The following is a 20,009-nucleotide window of genomic DNA, read 5'->3' on the forward strand; positions in this document are numbered from 1 at the left end:
TCTTTTGTACTAACATATTCTATTGCCTAGCTACTCCTACGGATAAGAGGACATAACCCATTGGTGATGAATATGAAGGGGCGGCGACTGTCGGAGGACTCAGAGAAAGGAATTTTACAGGTAAGATTTTACAAAAATTCCGTTATTTTTTATTTTTGTATTAAATAGCTTTTTTCAGTGTGTGTGTTTGTGAGTAAGGATGATCGAACTTTTGAAAAGTTCGGTTCGGCCAGAACATCCGAACTTCCCGAAAGTTCGGCCCGGATTTCAGAACCCCATTGAAATCAATGGGACCCGAACTTCGGTAATCAAAAAACACAATTTTTAAGCCCTAAAACCCAATAAACGCCCCTAAAAAGTGCCCAGGGTTCTGGGTCATGCCCCATTAACTATTAATCACACAAAAAAAGTTCTTAAAAATTGTAATTTTTGATAAAAAAGCCAATTATTGAAAAAATTTAAAAAAAAAAGAAGAGATTTTTTGATTTTTACTTTGGATTTCAGATCTGGGGGGTCTAAAAGGTGTGCATGTGAAGTTTCAGCTCTGTAGCATGTCCAGGACCATGAAAAAAAATATATAATTTTTCAGTAGAACAGGGATGTGGGTCGGGACCCTCCTTTAACTTTAACACCTATATGATCTTTTTTTCTGGTTCTGGACATGCTACAGAGCTGAAACTTCACAGGTACACCTTTTTAGACCCCCCCAGACACCAAAATACACAAAAAAAAGTTCTTAAAAATTGTCATTTTTGATAAAAAAAAAAAAAAAAAGAGATCTGGGGGGTCTAAAAGGTGTACATGTGAAGTTTCAGCTCTGTAGCATGTCCAGAACCAGAAAAAAAAGATTGTTTGTATTAGAACACTTTCTTTCAGGACAGGTAGTTAGCTTCTCTCCCGGTTTAATAGCAGGCATTTTTTGGGGTTCTTTGCAGTCAGGAAAAACACCACTATAGACAAGTTCAGATGTTTTGCCTGCCTCAAAAGAACCCAAAAAAATGCCAAAAAAAACGCTAGCGTCAAAAAAAAAATGCTCAGGTGTGTTTTTGCTGGCATTTTTTGGGAGTTTTTGGAGGCAGACAAAACATCAGAACTTGTGCACAGTACCACTATACACAAGTTCAGATGTTTTTCCTGACTGCAAAGAACCCAAAAAAATGCCAAAAAAAACGCTAGCGTCCAAGCGTCCAAAAAAAAATGCCCAGGTGTGTTTTTGCTGCCATTTTTTGGGGGTTTTTGGAGACAGGCAAAACATCTGAACTTGTGCACAGTACCACTATACACAAGTTCAGATGTTTTTCCGGACTGCAAAGAACCCGAAAAAATGCCTGCTATTAAACCGGGAGAGAAACTAACTACCTGTCCTGAAAGAAAGTGTTCTAATACAAACAATCTTTTTTTTATGGTTCTGGACATGCTACAGAGCTGAAACTTCCCATGTACACCCTTTAGACCCCCCAGATCTGAAATCCAAAGTAAAAATCAAAAAATCTCTTTTTTTTTTTTAATTTTTTCAATAATTGGCTTTTTTTTATCAAAAATGACAATTTTTAAGAACTTTTTTTGTGTGATTTTGTGTCTGGTGGGTCTAAAAGGTGTACCTGTGAAGTTTCAGCTCTGTAGCATGTCCAGAACCAGAAAAAAAAGGATTGTTTGTATTAAAACACTTTAAACACAGGTAGTTAGCTTCTCTCCCGGTTTAATAGCAGGCATTTTTTGGGGTTCTTTGCAGTCAGGAAAAACATCTGAACGTGTGTATAGTGGTACTGTGCACAAGTTCTGATGTTTTGCCTGCCTCCAAAACCCCCCAAAAAATGCCAGCAAAAACACACCTGGGCATTTTTTTTTTTTTGACGCTAGCGTTTTTTTGGCATTTTTTTGGGTTCTTTTGAGGCAGGCAAGACATCTGAACATGTGTATAGGGGGTATATATAGACATATATGTCTGAATATATACCCCTAGACATATATAGGTGTGATAGTAGCAGAAATATATTCCTGTAAATTATTTCATTAGCGCAAGCATTTATTTCTGCTACTATCACACCTATATATGTCTAGGGGTATATATTCAGACATATATGTCTATATATACCCCCCTATACACATGTTCAGATGTTTTGCCTGCCTCCAAAACCCCCCAAAAAATGCCAGCAAAAACACACCTGGGCATTTTTTTTTTTTGACACTAGCGTTTTTTTGGCATTTTTTTGGGTTCTTTTGAGGCAGGCAAAACATCTGAACATGTGTATAGGGGGTATATATAGACATATATGTCTGAATATATACCCCTAGACATATATAGGTGTGATAGTAGCAGAAATATATTCCTGTAAATGATTTCATTAGCGCAAGCATTTATTTCTGCTACTATCACACCTATATATGTCTAGGGGTATATATTCAGACATATATGTCTATATATACCCCCTATACACATGTTCAGATGTTTTGCCTGCCTCCAAAACCCTCCAAAAAATGCCAGCAAAAACACACCTGGGCATTTTTTTTTTGATGCTAGCGTTTTTTTGGCATTTTGTTTGGGTTCTTTTGAGGCAGGCAAAACATCTGAACATGTGTATAGGGGGTATATATAGACATATATGTCTGAATATATACCCCTAGACATATATAGGTGTGATAGTAGCAGAAATATATTCCTGTAAATGATTTCATTAGCGCAAGCATTTATTTCTGCTACTATCACACCTATATATGTCTAGGGGTATATATTCAGACATATATGTCTATATATACCCCCTATACACATGTTCAGATGTCATGTCTGACATCAAACATGTCCTCAAAAAAGCACTGGCAGTGGCAGCCCCTGCAGCTTAAAAAATGCTTGGCTGGTGAGAAGCCATATTCCAGTTACGAAGCTATTCAGAGAAATGATCATTTCTCTATAGCGGTCACCCTGCTATGGAAGGGTTTTGTCACCCTGCCATAGCAGTCACTGCCAGTTAACCCTACACTACACTACGGTCCCCTTACACTTAACACTTTCCCTACAGAAACTCAATTTTTGAAGCTAACTTAAGTGTAAAGGAGCACTCTAACTACACTAGATATCCCTTTCCTCACACTAAAAATAGCTAAATGACACTTTTAAAGTAAAATTAACAGAACTGCTTCCACTCTCTTCCATGTCCAGTATAACAATGCTAGGAATATGGCGGGGGCGATCTTATATACCGGGGGGCGTATTCACTAATGATTGGTCTAGGGACCCCCTAGTCACTCCAATCACATTCCTAGCATTCTCCTGCCCCCTCAATTGGCTTTTGCTAATGGTTCTGGTCAAATCTCGGGCATTTAAAGCCCATTTCCTGAAGCATTGCATTTTGGGCGGTTCTGGTTGCCGAATTCCGAACTTTTTGGGCAAAAAGTTCTAAATTCGGCCGAACTTCGAACACCCAATGTTCGGGTCGAACCGATGGTGGACCCGAACTGTTCGATCTTCCCTATTTGTGAGTGAGTGTTTTATGTTTTTTTTTTTTAATGCCTAAATTTTAGTTTGAACCTTACTTCAAATGTCTTCAGTTTTATTCAGCTCCTGAAACACTATGTATATCATTTTTTCTTATAAGTTTTAATGTGAATTTATGTACCTGTCATTGACTATGACCTAAAGGCCAACTCCAACCAAAACCTTATTCTGTCTGGTAAGGGTATGTGAAGTAACAGGTAAATAATATACCAGGTAAATAATCTTAAAACACAGTTCAGTAATTCAGGTTCTCTACCAATCAGCTGTCATTTAAAAGCACTGGTGGTGCTCTCATCTCTATGGTTTCTCAATGACCACTGAAAAAGGAGAAGAAGATGGCATACAGGGGTAGATTTACTAAAACAGGAGCACTCGGAATCTGGTGCAGCTGTGCATGGTAACCAATCAGCGTCTAACTTCAGCTTTGGCAATAAAACCTGGAAACTGACTGGTTTCTATGCAGAGTTGCATCACATTCTGCGCACTCTAGTTTTAGTAAATAACCCCCACAGTGTTTAAAGTCTAAAAAACAACTTTTACCAAACCCGCTGCAGGACAGTTACTAAATTTGGGCTCCCAGTTCCTTCACCAATCTAGGCCAATCCAAGACAATACTTATTTATCTCTACTTTTTTTGTAACCTGGGTATTTATGATTATGCTTTGCAGAAAATGAGCATAATGGAATTGCACAAAATGAACTGAAGCAGGAAAAGATGGTTTTAAGAAATATGCACATTACCGTGAGTCTTCGAAGAAAGGTATGATTGTTTTTATTATATATTATTATATTATAATATATTATGCATAAAGCATTACTGATAAATGCATTTTTAAGCAGTGAAACCAATATTTAGTAGTTAATGGACAATTTGTGCGCTGTTTGAGAGCTGAATTCCATAAACTGTGCCCTGATAGCCTCAGTTTTGCCTGCTGCAGTTGAGTTTTTGTCCAGTGCCAGGGAGAAAAAGCTCAAATTAGAGAGTCTCATGTGCTGGAGTTGTGCTTTATATAATTTTTATTTAAATGCATAAATAGCATACAGAGATAAAGTGACCATAATTTGCATCATAGCATGGCAAACAGCTAAAACGGGCAGTCCCATGTCACCAATACAATATACAGAAAGAAAAAACAAATAACAAACAAGAATTGTATAAATGTATATTAAAAATTCAAAATGTTGTGGGCAGAAATGGCAGCTAATTGCAAGCCTAACAGAGTGAAAAAAGCAACATCAGCCAGGAGGGTAACAGGCCTTTTATGGGACATGGGTACAAAAAAAAAAAAAACAAAGGCACGCCCTGAGACCCACAAAACATTTTACCAAGTGCTAGGAAACACCAAATAGCGGATACGAAAGAGTATCACCAAATGCAGGATCCCAGGAGCAATAACATGAGAAAACATCTTATGCACAGTATGTGTGTATCTCGTGGGAAAAAAAGAAAAAAAAAAGGAACAAAACAACTGCATAATTCCCTTTACAGTTGGACGTATACCTATAACATATCTTGAAGTTGTGCTTTAATTGACAAGTGGGTCCATACTTACCTCTTCCAAAGGCTGCACATTTCAGGTTGTCTACAGCCTGCCTGGTAACATTTCCACTGCTAGGCTGCACAAAATGGGTTGCACCCATACTGCAGGAGCAATGTCCCAATGAAGTCAATAGTATGTTAATGTGCAGGTGTGGGTGACGGATTATTTTCTTAGTTGTTCAATTTCATTTATCCTGATCCTGTGTAAACTTGTGTGCTGCTCTGCATACTACTATATTTCCCCAAAAATATGCACAATAAAGACGCATACCAAATTCAGCTGCCATAGAAAAAAATAGAATCTACCATTGGTATGCGTGCACGGATGACAGCAGCAGACAACTACCCTTTTACAGCTCTATTTGGGCACATGCCATTTTTTAAGGTTTACATTTTGCATTTTTTCTCCTTTCTCTTCCTGCAACATATTGAAAAGTGCAGGTACAGTCCGCTCCTTTGCTTTTATTTGGGGGTGCCCCAAACTACACCTTTTTGGTCTGGTTATTGTAAAGGGTGGGAACATCTAACAGAGAGTGACTCCCCAGATAGCAAGAATAACTTGCCACAAATTTGAGGCAGTCTATAGAAATCAAAAGCTGGCACATGATTGCTCCTTCTTATGAAATTTTTATTTTGCACTGAAGCAGTTACAACATCTTGGAAATGCTAATGCGTTTCAGGCCAAACCCTTCCTCGTAGCATGCTATGAGGAAGGCTTAGGCAGAAAGGCATTGGCTTTTCCAAGATGTTGCAACTGCTTCAGTGCAAAATAAATTTTCTAAAGAAGGAGCAATCGTGTGCCTCTTGATTTCTATGGATTCGTGTTGGACGGGATAGCCAGAGCACCAACACACAGCTCATCGTCCTTTTATTGTGGTAGAGCTTGGGTGAGTTCTTATACTTCCAATTTGTGGCAGTGTTGAATTGTACGTAAATTGTGTGTTGAATTGTAACTTGCTGCACATTTTCACTGGCAAGTTACACACTTGCAGAGCACTTGAAGCACAAGTTCTAGTTGACACTTTTCCAATTTATAACAAATTTACATGGCAAGTCTCTCCAGCAAGAACAAAGTTGCAGTGGTGAGTGTGACGGAGCCGCCCCACACTCCGCGTGAGTGTCTCTGGCAGTATACCGCTTCCTTAAGTCTGAACATAGATATCAGATATTATAGCCGCATATTGCAACCAAGAACTAGTCGGTACTAACTCAGCTGCAAAACTGGGACTTATTATTGAACAAGAATACAGGTTTTTTTTATACACTACACACTCAGGTGAGGCTTATCACATTATCATATGCAAAAGCAACTGTATACAGGATTATAATTAACACTATAAACATTAAGTTAAACAACTAGCTACCTGGACAATCAGGGATCTCATTCTAGGTCAGACTTGCCAGCATCGAGCTCACAAAGTACAATACACATTATTACAAGTATAAACACATCCCATCAGTAGTTTTTTAGCAGACAATAGGTCTGTTAATTAGCACAATTAACAATGTGTGGAAGACAGGTGGTTGAGCTGATGATATTAACATCTGCTCGGAGTCTGACTGTGTGGAACAGTCCCTATTGGTAATGGGGCAGCTAGGCTCTAAACAGGGACCCCTGATCTAGGGTCCCAGAGTCTGTGTGTCTTGGGGAGACATAGACTGGCACCCAAATAACCTTACTCCAAGGGCCCCCCCCCCCAGCATACACCTCACAAAGAGTAGTAGTGTTCTCTAAAAGGCAGGGCCCATAGTCAGTAGGCAAGAGGCTATCCTGCAGTCCCCTCCAAAAGCCTCTGTCCCAGGTGGGTCTGTCACAGTGAGTCTACAGCAAGAGCTCTGAAAGTCTACAACCACAGTGACTCCTGTGGTGGGAAGACTATTGCACAACACAACTCAACCAGAACTTGCTGCAGAATGTTTGCAAATAAAGTTGATCTGCAATGAGGACTTGCTGCAATTGTGCAACAAACATGTGAAGCCTGACAAGTCTAGCAACAGCGTAGCAATTCCTTTTCAAACTTACAGCACAGTTGTTTGCTATCTGGGTCACTGACCCACAAAAATTGGCACACATAGAATAAAATTGGTTAGGAGAGTCTCGCATATTTGTGTCTCTCATGAATTGTCCCCATTTACTGTGAAGACGACTGGTTCAGGCAAATTGGATTTGTTCATTGCTAGTTGTAGATAGTGTATTTTCCAGAAATAAAAACTGTCAATTTACCAATATGACACAGCATTTAGATTAAGTGTGTTAACATCCTGTATACAAGTGTAGATGTTTGGGGGTTGAATTACTAAAGGAGACTTGGCAAAGCAAATGTTAATTAATAAGGTAAACCTCTTGTTCGCTTGTTAATATCCAACCACTTGCAAGAGACATTAAACAATATTTTTCCAGCTGATTGATTAGAGTGAACACAGATTTACCCTATTTACTAAGCTCATGGAATGTGTTTGCTGTTTGCTGAATTACTTCTCTGGCAAATTACCCCAGTGCAGTCATTTTTTCCACAATTTTTTGGTTCTATGTGATCTTTGTATTGACAAATAAATACATTTTTACTTTTTTTTTTCTTTCTTCTAGGAAATTGTTCAGAGAATAGGTGAACTGCTAAATGGCATAGAACATACACAGACTTCCCTAATTACTGAAGAACTGGTTGAATGGAAGCGCAGGCAACAAATAGCTTGCATTGGAGGCCCACCTAATGCTTGCCTTGATCAACTGCAAACCTGGTAGGCATTATATTAGGCTGGCAGGAGTTTCTTTATAATTTTAAATACAAATGAATCAGGTAAAAAATGTTGCTTTTCATTTTCTTCCTTATACATTTCCATTAATCAGATTTCAGACTTTTTTCTACTTTTTGTCAAAATATAAACATGTAAGTCTGATGCGGGAGTATGGACAAACAAGGCACTCCCTTCCAGCACTTTACATAGATGTGCCTGACAGCACTTAAAATGCACCTGTGTCCGGACTATGGTAAATTACAGTATTAACATCTTTAAATGGTTCTAAAGGCAGAAGGTTTTTCACCTTAACCTCCTAGGCGGTAATCCCGAGCGTGACTCGGGGTTGGTTTTTCATATCAGGAGCAGTAACCCCGAGTCACGCTCGGGGTGGATTGCAGAGAGCGCAGCAGTGTTCTCTTACCTTATCCTGGCGATCCAGCGATGATCTCTCATTGCTGAGATCGCCAGCCGAGAGTCCTGCCGCTCCTCCGTCCCTCCGTCGGTCTGATCACTTCCTAGTTCCATTCCCTGCAGCAGCAATGCTGCATGGGAGCGGAACTAGGGAGGGAAATTCAAAAAAAAAAAAAAAAGTTGCACAAAACACAAAACACATTTTGTATTTTATATATATATATATATATATATATATGCATATATATATATATATATATATGCATATATATATATATATATATATATATATATATGCATATATATATATATATATATGCATATATATATATATATATGCATATACATATATGCATATATATATATATATATATATATACACACACACACACACACACACACACACATATATATATATATATATAAAATTATATTATTGATTCAATTATAATTCATGCGTTATATATATATATATATATATATATATATATATATATATATATATATATACACACATATATCTATAATATATAATGCATGAATTATAATCTAATCAATAATATAATTTTATTATATATATTATATATTAAATAATAAAATAATATTATTGATTCGATTATAATTCACGTGTTTGTGTTTCAAATTTATCACATCTGGGATGTCTACTAGAGTCTTGTTTTGGTCAGGTTTAAGTCAGTAATTACTAAGAATTGTAGGCCTATAATACATAACGCCAAATTTCCATGAAAACAATTGTACCGCTTTTGGTATGTAATTCCTGACATAATCATACCGCCAGGGAGGTTAATGAATTTTATGCATTAAAGTAAAAAAAAAGCACCTAGGTGAAGCTCCCCCCTCCCCATTTTACTCACCTGAGCCTTATCTCGATCCAGCGATGTGTATGAGAGCAGTAGCTCTCTTTGGTCTCTCTCTCATCTCATTGGCTCACACTGCAGCGGAAGCTATGTCGCCTGCTGCTGTCAGTCAGAGCCAGTGAGCCAATGAGGAGAAAGCAGGAGGTGGGGGCCAAGGCATGCTCTGTGTGTGTGAGTGTCCATTCACAAGAGTGTGGCTCGGGAGCGAGTCTGGTCGAGTGCTCCAATAGCAAGAGGCTTGCTGTTGGGGCACTCAGCAGAGGGTCTAAGGTCTGAAGGCAGGGGATCCAAAAAAGATGATCAGGGCTGCTCTGTGCAAAACCATTGCACTGAGCAGGTAAGTATAACTTATTTGTTTTTTTTTTTTTTTTTAAATAATACTTTGAGAATCACTTTAACCAAGCTATCACTGACCTTAGTAGCTTCAAGCACTGTGGGGTGTTTCATCCTCAAAGATCACAAAATAGACTCAAATGTTTGCTTGTAGTTGTTTCTGAAAAGCTTACAGCACCAGCTCTTTTATTTATGTTAGTAAATTGGCAGGCTTTCAATTCCATTCTGCCAGTGAAACCAAGGGGGGTTGAGCTGGGATTTCAGTGCCTCTGTGAAATTCTGTTAGTGGTTGAACCAATGACATTGTATGCCTGTAAAGTGCAAAAGAAAAAAAAACTCAAATTTACATAGAAAGTCTCACCTACCTACAAGGATATAGTCAAGTTAGTTCTAACGGATAAACAAAGGTATCCTACACTCTATGACTCCTCTGCATCTCTTGAACGTTTAATCAGTGGTTTGGAACCTAAATAACAAAGTCTTGGAAGTTAGTTTAGCTTGAAAATAAGGCACACCTTCCTCCCACACCCTACTTTTACCAAGCAATGTTTTTATTTGCCCAACTCTTCCATCTAAAGATGATGGCACCAGTGACTATATAAAATTGGTGCTTAAAATATCTAAACCCAAAAACATAAAGTCTGTAGATGTGGTGGCTGCATTCGTTTTCTTTTTTCACAATTTTTCTTTATTTTACCCTGTTAATCCCGTCATTAACTCACTTCCTCTCGTAGGGTGACAACTATATTTATCAGCCTTGTCTACTCATACAGGGAGTGTGTTAGGACTACATAACACCTCCCTCTTTTCTTTATAACAAGGGGAGATGTTTTGTGTTTCACAGAGATAGCAGGGAACATTGCTAACTGATAACAGTCCCAAGAGCACAGAAAGATGTCCGCTCACTAGATTTCCTGCTGGACGAACTGCTAATTTTTTGTAAAAAATAGGAAATAACATTTGTATAATTACCAAACCAAAAAGCAGCAAAAAAAGATATGTTTATTGCTAGCATTTACATACATTTTAAGGTACTTTTACTCAAATCAGGGGTGTCTGTCATTTGTACTGCAGATCTGTTTCCTAAATGTTGATACTAAAGCATTATTCTCTGTTACTCTAATCCATTAGGTTTACATCTATTGCTAAAAGTCTACAGCAAATCCGTCAACAGTTAAAGAAACTGGAGGAGTTAGAGCAGAAACTTACATATGATTGTGATCCCATTACCAACAACAAGCAAGCTTTGCAAGAACGTACACAAAATATATTCAAACAACTGATACAGAGGTGATTTTTACTACTTAGCTACTATTTTAAGTTTGCTTTCCCCTTAATATGATGTATCTATCTGACTTTTGACATACTTGGGCCCCTTTCACACTGCCACGCTGCAGTTTGGTTGCAGCTCAGTGTACCAGCAGTTGTCATGCAGGTTGCCTGCGCTTTCCCATAGATTTCTATTAGAGTGGGTGTTTTTTGTGCTTTTTCTGAAAGCACACCAAAAACAACCAATCTAATAAAAGTCCATAGGAAAACGCAGGTAACCCACATGAAAACTGTGGGTACACTCTGCTGCATCCATGCTGCAGGGAAACCGCAGCAAAGCACTGTGAAAAGGGGCCTAAAAGTGTATGTCGGGCCTAAAAGTGTATGTCAAGCCAAAATGTTTTTCTTAAGCTGGTCATACAATCTGCAATTTTTTGACGGTTCCTGATAAACCAGACAAAATTTGCTTAGTGGGTGGCCCAGTCGACCCTCTCCCGCTCAACATACTCAGATTTAAAAAAATCAAAAAACAAAATTGTCAGCCAAATAGCATCTGCATCAAATCGGATTCATTCGCTGTTCAGGGATTTTTGACAGTTAGCAGGCACAGAGGGAGATTCACAGCCCGGATTAACAAATCTATCTGTGTATGGCCAGCTTTGGTTTTGGATAGAGCATGAAAGGGTTAGAATGTCTGGTTTTACTGCTGTCTCGGGCACCATTAGAGAGAATTCCCCATACTTTGCTAAAATACTGATTACATTTTAGGGGAAACTTTCAACACATACAGAACATCCCTTTTTTTAGCAGAGATGGGGAACCCCAGTTAGATGTTGTATTTCCATTTGGGTTCCTACTGCAGATCATCCATCACTTCCTGTCTTATCAGCAGGACAGGAAGTGAGGGTAAATCGCTCTAACTGTTCCTGTGATAGTAGTAAAATAGATACACTTTAATGTTATTTGTTGCAGAGACCTACCTGTTTCTGTTCTGAAGAAAAATATGCTTTTCCTTCTATGTCTTTTGGATACTGACTCTGAATGGGAGTTTCTCTTTCATTATTGATCAACTGATGTGCATGTGCAGTGCTTTAATGAGGAAAGGTCTGCATCCCTTTAGAAATGATTAAGGCCCCTTTCACACATACGGTCCGATCAGATCCGCCTGTCAGTTTTTCAGGCGTACCTTATCGGATGCCCCATGCATCCCTATGGGGCAGCGGATGTCAGCGGAGACATCTCCGCTGACACCCGCTGCCATCCGATCTGATCCTGTCTTTCAATTTCGGACGGATGGAAACCCTATTTTCCATCCGCCTGGCGGATCGGATGAGAACGGACAAGGGGTCCCTTCTCATTCCATTCCCCCATAGGGGACAGCGGGGATCTGACCGCTCCATCTCCTCACACAGCGGAGACGGAACTGTCGTCTGCCTGCTCAGCAGGGATCGGCCGCTGAGCAGGACGGACTCCGTCAACGAAATGGAGCCATGTGAAAGGGGCCTAACCCTTTAGCAGCATCTCACCAAAATTGGACATTTTTGTTGCAGAGGATGCCTAAAATCCAAATTGTGTCTAATGCCTCGTACACACGATCAGATCATCGTGGAAAAAAAATCTTTCGCTTTCTAAATTGATCGAACGATATTCTGATCGTTAGTACACAGCTTTCGACAGCCGATCACGACAGTTCGTCCAACAAAATCCGAAGGGACAAACACAAAAACTTCTATCGTACGATAGCCTAGCGAACGACAATTGTTTAATCAGTACAGTATGCGTCCTCTAAAAATCGATTGACAAAGACCACGCATGATCAGAAACACTAAAATAACCCGGAAAAAGCCTGGCTGCCATTGTTTTTGTTTTGCATCTGATACGTAGCTACGCAACCAGGAAGCTTTTCCAGAATCGTACGACAAAAATCATACGGTTTGTACGCATTGTTGAATTCGATATTAGTATTATGCAACAAAATGCGAACGATTAGTCGTCCGATTATCTGAACGTGTGTATGAGGCATAAGTCTTTTAATCTAACAGAACAATTGTTGATTTAAGGAGTTGCCTGGTTTGCCAGTATCAGGTTAGAAAGGAATTTCTCTGTCATAAATAACTCTAAAGGGTCTGTATATAAAAATATTTGCTGTGTGAATGTGTCAGTCATTCTCCCAAGTGCCACAAATCTATACCGTAATTTGACTAATATGTATATTTTCTAGAATTGTCAGGGCCATCTAGGGGCAATTATTAGGAATTTAATCCTAAAATACCTTAATAAGAAAAAATATTGGATTGTTGCCACTTTAAAGTGCTTTAAAGAGCTTTAAAGTGTAACTCCACTTTTTTAGGAAACAAACAATCCCCTCTGGTTAAGGTACATTGCATTGGATTCCTCCATCTACTTTCTTTGTGTGGATAGAGGAACTCGTTGGTTTTCTTCTTTCAGCCAGCCGCCTGAATGAAAAAAAAAAAAACGAAATGCATATACCAAGCTTAACAGTGTATTCTGATGCTAGTTTGAATAATCAAGGACATATATATATATATATGGGGCAAGTATGTAAAGTATTTCTGGTGACTAATCTAGGCAGATAAATAACTCTATTATCTTTTCTTCGTTACTCTGCATTTCCACAATTAATAAGTTATTGTCCTTTCTCTGCAGCTCTTTTGTGGTTGAAAGGCAACCATGCATGCCTACCCACCCGCAGAGACCCTTGGTCCTAAAAACCAGTGTCCAGTTTACTGTAAAACTAAGGTACTTTTTTGTCTGTATTTTTGATTGTAACCGTGTAAAGCTGAAATGGTGAACATTATATCTTTTTGCTGTTTAATAAAGCTCTAGAAGCTCCTGTTTTTGCAAGTCTTCTTATGAAAAAAAAAAACAGCAAACTAATACGTTGTATAAAAAACTAAGGTCCAGTTACTCAGAAGTCAGATTTCCTTCAAATTTTTATGGCACCCTCTAGTTTTAGAAGTAAATGTATACATTGGAGTGGCATCAACCTCTTTACTGCCATCAACGCAAAGCTCACATTGATAACAGCGAGGGGTTTTGCACACCCCGTGCTTGTAAATTTCACAAGTTGATAGCTTTCAGGTGGAAGCGATTGAGTGCCTTTATAGCCACCTAGTCTCATCCATGGACCCCTGATGATTCATTAAAGAGAAGCTGTCGCAGTAAATATGTTATCACATGGGGGGGCTACTGGGGATAACGTTATTTTTTAAAAATGTGACACTTATAAACCCCAAGTTCCCATGCACACACACACGTAAGCTTGAGTGAGAATGATAATTATAGGACCAGAATTCATGGTTAACTCTAAACTGATGACCTGTAAGGGATTTTAAAGCCTCACCTTTGGAAAAGTTTGGGGACCAAAGTTTGTCTCCATTTCATGGGCAAGCACAATTGACACGTTGGGTATCTTTATTGGCACAAACTCATCCTTTATTTTTTAACCAAAAATTGTGTAATACATTGTGTTTCTGTGCACTAAAATTACCATGAGTCCTCACTAGGCCACTTATCAAAGGAGTTGAGAAATGCCACGTGTGTGTGTGTGTGAAAATTTTGAACTCTAGTAAATTGATGGATATGGAAAAATATTAGGGCTTGGTTCTGACCTTCATGTGTCAGGAATGTGTTCAAAATTGCGGTCTTTCCCAACATGCAGAGAAACGCGCATTAATTGGCACATCCACACATTTTTGCATGCGGCAGACCATATGGTGCTGTAACGATATGCAGCCATGCAGCTCGGTGCAGGGCATTTTTGGAAAAGAGTCTGGGACTTTTTTCTACGTTTCTTTGAAGTGAGCTGCCCTACACACAATGCACAGGAATGTGCCTGCGCTTGGTTGCACCTGTAGGTGTGAAAAGCCAAAGTTGTAAGTCTAACTCACTCTGTGATGCCGTAACTTTTCTGTTTACTTTATATCATGTTAAAAAAGTATCTATAACATTTTTACAAAGGTGTATGTTTTATTTTCTTTCTTTGTCTTCCCAATTTATATTTGTGTTGTACATTTTTTTCTCTTTTTACAGACTTTTGGTAAAACTACCGGAACTTAATTATCAACTAAAAGTAAAAGCTGTATTTGATAAGTATGTACATATATATTTTAATAAATCTAAAAGGAACAAATTAAATCACATGTTTTATTGTCCATTTAAATTTATGCATGTACTTGCATTTTCTGTAGCATTAGGCAGGTGTGCTGTATGATTGTGGTTTCTTTGTGGGATAGCAGCGCAGGGATAGGAGAGAGCAGTAACGCCACTCCAGGTGAGAGCAATCCACCCTTCATCAAACAGGTGCAAGTCCAGTCTGCGGTCTGAGCAAATCCAAGAAAGCAAAGGAATTTGACCAGTGTAATGCCCCATACACACGTGCAGATTATCTGCAGACTTTTGTCTGCAGACTTACCTTTTCTATGTAGTGCAAGGACCTGCCGGATTGCATACAAATTGAAAGTGTTTAGGTTTGACCTCATATTATATGGTTTTGGTAAGTCTGCAGACAAAAGTCTGCAGATAATCTGCACGTGTGTATGGGGCATTATGAAAGAAAAAATGGCTCTTTATTCTTGAATACATGTCGAGTAAGCGATCTTGAATGGTGAAACGTGTTAACTGACTTTAACCACTTGCCTACTGGGCACTTATACCCCCTTCCTGCCCAGGCCAATTTTCAGCTTTCAGTGCTGTCACGCTTTGAATGACAATTGCGCGGTCATGCTACACTGTACCCATATGAAATTTTTATCATTTTTTTCACACAAATAGAGCTTTATTTTGGTATTTAATCACCTCTGGCTTTTTTATTTCTTACAAAAAAAAAGAAAAAAGACAGAAAATTTTGAAAAAAAAAAAGTTTTTCTTATTTTCTGTGAGTAAATTTTGAAAATAAAAAATGTTTTCTCCTTCACTGATGTACGCTGATGAGGCGGCACTGATGGGCACTGATAGGCTGCACTGATGGGCACCGATGCGGTGGCACTTATGGGCACTGATGAGGTGGCACTTATGGGCACTGATGAGGTGGCACTGATGAGGAGGTACTAATATGCCGCACTGATGAGCACTGATAGGTGGCACTGCTGGGCACTGAGAGGTGGCACTGCTGGGCACTGAGAGGTGGCACTGCTGGGCACTGAGAGGTGGCACTGCTGGGCACTAAGAGGCAGCACTGATGGGCGGCACTGATGGACACTGAGAGGCGGCACTGATGGTTGACACTGATGGGTGGCACTGATGGATACTGACGGGTGGCACTGATCAGCACTGATGGGCAGCACCATCAGTGCCCATAGTGCTGCTAGTCAGTGCCCATCAGTGCCTAGATGAGCAGGCACTGATGGGCACTGACTGGCAGCACTATGGGCACTGACTGTGGGCACTGATGGCGGGCACTGTGGGCAGTTGTGGCATTTTTTTCCCCTCTTCTGTAATCAGGGCACTGGTGATCAGTGCCCTGATTACCTTCCTTTGTGTCCCCTTATCGGTGATCGAGCTCTCCTCTTCCTCACAATGCAGTCTCCATGTGAGGAAGAGAGCTGGCGATGAGAGATGATCTCATATGTTTACATCATCTCTTATTGCACGGTCCGATCACGTGGTAAATGGCCGCTGTGATTGGCCATTCACCACGATCTGTGATTGGCTGTGTCCAAGGGACACGGCCGACACAGACTTTCCCTGATGCGCGCGCGCGCGGGGAGCCTGTCACTGAAAGGCCGTATAAAGACGGCACCTGTCAAAACTAGGTACCCATTCCCCCCAAAAAAAAAAAAATTACATGCCAAATGTCCAAATGTGACATGTCAGGGTGTCAGGAGTCCTTAAAGCGGAAGTTGCACTTTTGGGTGGCACTCGGCTATAAAACTCTTAATTAGACAATTATTTTTCCTTTCATTCCCTCATCCTTCTAAATATGCTATTGATATCTCTGTATTTGACCCATACCATTTCCCCCATGACCTTATTAACACTTTTGACCTAAATGTAATTCTGCACTTTATTCAAATATTACTAATATACTTTGTATTATTATCCCATACCTAGTAACCTCTCTGTAATGCATTGTAGAAGAACTACCTCTGTAGTATTGAACCATTTTTCCCATATTTTTATAAATTGGGTTGCCTCTATGTTGGTATACCATATGTTCTTTTTGTACAACTTTGTTTACTGCATTATCCCACAGGGAATAAGTTGGGGGGGGGGGGGGCTCTTGGATATCCATCTCTGCACAATAAGTAAAATGGCAGAGATCTGAGGTCCTGAGGAAGTGGGTTATCCTCTGAAACGCATTGACCTACATCTAATATTGGCCCCACAATTAAAGTCCCTGTATAATCTACAATCTAACTGGTGTGAAATGTTATATATATATTTTTTTTTAAAAAAGATTAGATGAAAATGTTTTGTAAAGATGTATGATTATTTTTTATGGTGTTCATTTTTGTGTATAAAACCATTGGAGATATATTTAAAGTCCCTCTTCATATACAGTGGGTACGGAAAGTATTCAGACCCCCTTAAATTTTTCACTCTTTGTTATATTGCAGCCATTTGCTAAAATCATTTAAGTTCATTCTTCTTCCTCATGAATGTACACATAGCACCCCATACTGACAGAAAAACACAGAATTGTTGACATTGTTGCAGATTTATTAAAAAAGAAAAACTGAAATATCACATGGTCCTAAGTATTCAGACCCTTTGCTGTGACACTCATATATTTAACTCAGGTGCTTTCCATTTCTTCTGATCATCCTTGAGATGGTTTTACACCTTCATTTGAGTCCAGCTGTGTTTGATTATACTGATTGGACTTGATTAGGAAAGCCACACACCTGTTCTATATAAGACCTTCCAGATCACAATGCATGTCAGAGCAAATGAGAATCATGAGGTCAAAGGAACTGCCTGAAGAGCTCAGAGACAGAATTGTGGCAAGGCACAGATCTGGCCAAGGTTACAAAAAGATTTCTGCTGCACTTAAGGTTCCTAAGAGCACAGTGGCTCCATAATCCTCAAATGGAAGACGTTTGGGACGACCAGAACCCTTCCTAGAGCCGGCCAAACTGAGCTATCGGGGGAGAAGAGCCTTGGTGAGAGAGGTAAAGAAGAACCCAAAGATCACTGTGGCTGAGCTCCAGAGATGCAGTCAGGAGATGGGAGAAAGTTGTAGAAAGTCAACCATCACTGCAGCCCTCCACCAGTCGGGGCTTTATGGCAGAGTGGCCCGACGGAAGCCTCTCCTCAGTGTAAGACACATGAAAGCCCGCATGGAGTTTGCTAAAAAAACACCTGAAGGACTCCAAGATGGTGAGAAATAAGATTCTCTGGTCTGATGAGACCAAAATAGAACTTTTTGGCCTTAATTCTAAGCGGTATGTGTGGAGAAAACCAGGCACTGCTCATCACCTGTCCAATACAGTCCCAACAGTGAAGCATGGTGGTGGCAGCATCATGCTGTGGGGGTGTTTTTCAGCTGCAGGGACAGGACGACTGGTTGCAATCAAGGGAAAGATGAATGCGGCCAAGTACAGGGATATCCTGGACAAAAACCTTCTCCAGAGTGCTCTGGACCTCAGACTGGGCCGAAGGTTTACCTTCCAACAAGACAATGACCCTAAGCACACAGCTAAAATAACGAAGGAGTGGCTTCACAACAACTCCGTGACTGTTCTTGAATGGCCCAGCCAGAGCCCTGACTTAAACCCAATTGAGCATCTCTGGAGAGACCTAAAAATGGCTGTCCACCAACGTTTACCATCCAACCTGACAGAACTGGAGAGGATCTGCAAGGAGGAATGGCAGAGGATCCCCAAATCCAGGTGTGAAAGACTTGTTGCATCTTTCCCAAAAAGACTCCTGGCTGTATTAGATCAAAAGGGGTCTTCTACTAAATACTGAGCAAAGGGTCTGAATACTTAGGACCATGTGATATTTCAGTTTTTCTTTTTTAATAAATCTGCAACAATGTCAACAATTCTGTGTTTTTCTGTCAGTATGGGGTGCTATGTGTACATTCATGAGGAAGAAGAATGAACTTAAATGATTTTAGCAAATGGCTGCAATATAACAAAGAGTGAAACATTTAAGGGGTCTGAATACTTTCCGTACCCACTGTATGATGTACTAAAGACCAGTCACTACTGTTCTCTCTCCTTGTGTAGGGTGACTGGTCTTGTTTCTGCCCCCTCCTGTAGTGAAACTACACTGAATGGCAGGTGAATGGCACCCTAACACATAGATTGTGCCTTGCTTCACATTACTGTGTGTGTTTGCACAATGCAAAGATATAAGTAGGCCCCAAATAACCCATCTTGAAATTGTTGCAGTCTATAACTCTTGACTAGTAGACAATTTGTATATTCATGTTTTTTCTATAGCAAACACAATGAATGAGCAAAAAAGACTTACTTAAATACAGGTCTCTACACATATTTTCTGCTTACCTTTAGTTTTGGGACTCTGAAGCTGGAGGTGCACAATAAAATGAAGTTATTCACAAAAAAATGCCTAAAGAACACGGGCATATTTATTTAGTATTGAAAGTGACATTCACCAGACAGTCATGGCAGCTGAATCTTTCTTGAAAATATCTTTAATGTACAGGTAGTGATTTTACCACTAGTGAATTTGTTTTATAAACCTGGCCCTCACAATTAGCCTAACGACCTATTTCAGTTCAGCTAGGGTTGTTTCCTTTCCAGAGAGCGTGAATGGATGAGTTTTATTTAGATAGTTTTCTGTATCATTGTTTTTTTTTCTTGTATATTTGTATGTTTGACTAAAATCATCAATTTCTAGAATTATAATGTAATATATATTGTAGTTTTTACATAATCGTTATTACTTGTGACTGTTGTAGTAGTGTTGTAAACTACTTTTTAGAAGCAAATGTAACTTATATTGTAAATATAAAAGACTTGATATACTTTACATTTTCCTGTTTTTTTTATTATTTTTCTATATTTTCTCTATAGAGATGTCAATGAGAAGAATACAGTAAAAGGGTAAGTGTTGTTGGTTTTATGTTTACTTGTTTCTATATACATATCTACAAAGCTTGCTTAATTTCACATATGGCGCTTTTCCACTGCATGGAACGGCTCGGTTTGGCTCGGTTTGGCTCGGTTTGGCGCTTTTCCACTGCATGGTACCTAATGGTACGTATTAGAACGGTTCGGTACGGTTTGGTACAGTGGCGCTTTTCCACTACATGGTACGGGCTCAGTACGGCTCGCTTAAACAGTACCACCTCGGTTGGGGTTCCAAGCAGGACGTACCGATACCATATCCCACAATCCTTTGCATGCAGCAT

The 20,009-nt window shown here is 39.5% G+C and overlaps 1 protein-coding gene across 1 annotated transcript in view; it reads left to right on the plus strand.

The window, feature by feature from the left end:
* STAT1 (signal transducer and activator of transcription 1) overlaps positions 1–20,009 on the plus strand; it is a 93,185-nt gene that overhangs the window by 44,717 nt on the left and 28,459 nt on the right. Inside the window, exons 7-12 of the mRNA XM_082260716.1 lie at positions 4,162–4,253; positions 7,621–7,772; positions 10,526–10,684; positions 13,331–13,423; positions 14,717–14,776; positions 19,672–19,701. Coding sequence (XP_082116842.1) covers positions 4,162–4,253; positions 7,621–7,772; positions 10,526–10,684; positions 13,331–13,423; positions 14,717–14,776; positions 19,672–19,701 — 586 coding nt within the window. The remainder of the gene's footprint in view (positions 1–4,161; positions 4,254–7,620; positions 7,773–10,525; positions 10,685–13,330; positions 13,424–14,716; positions 14,777–19,671; positions 19,702–20,009) is intronic.

The sequence above is a fragment of the Pelophylax lessonae genome, assembly GCF_965119305.1.
Source record: "Pelophylax lessonae genome assembly, chromosome: 6".
Classification (NCBI taxonomy): Eukaryota; Metazoa; Chordata; class Amphibia; order Anura; family Ranidae; genus Pelophylax; species Pelophylax lessonae.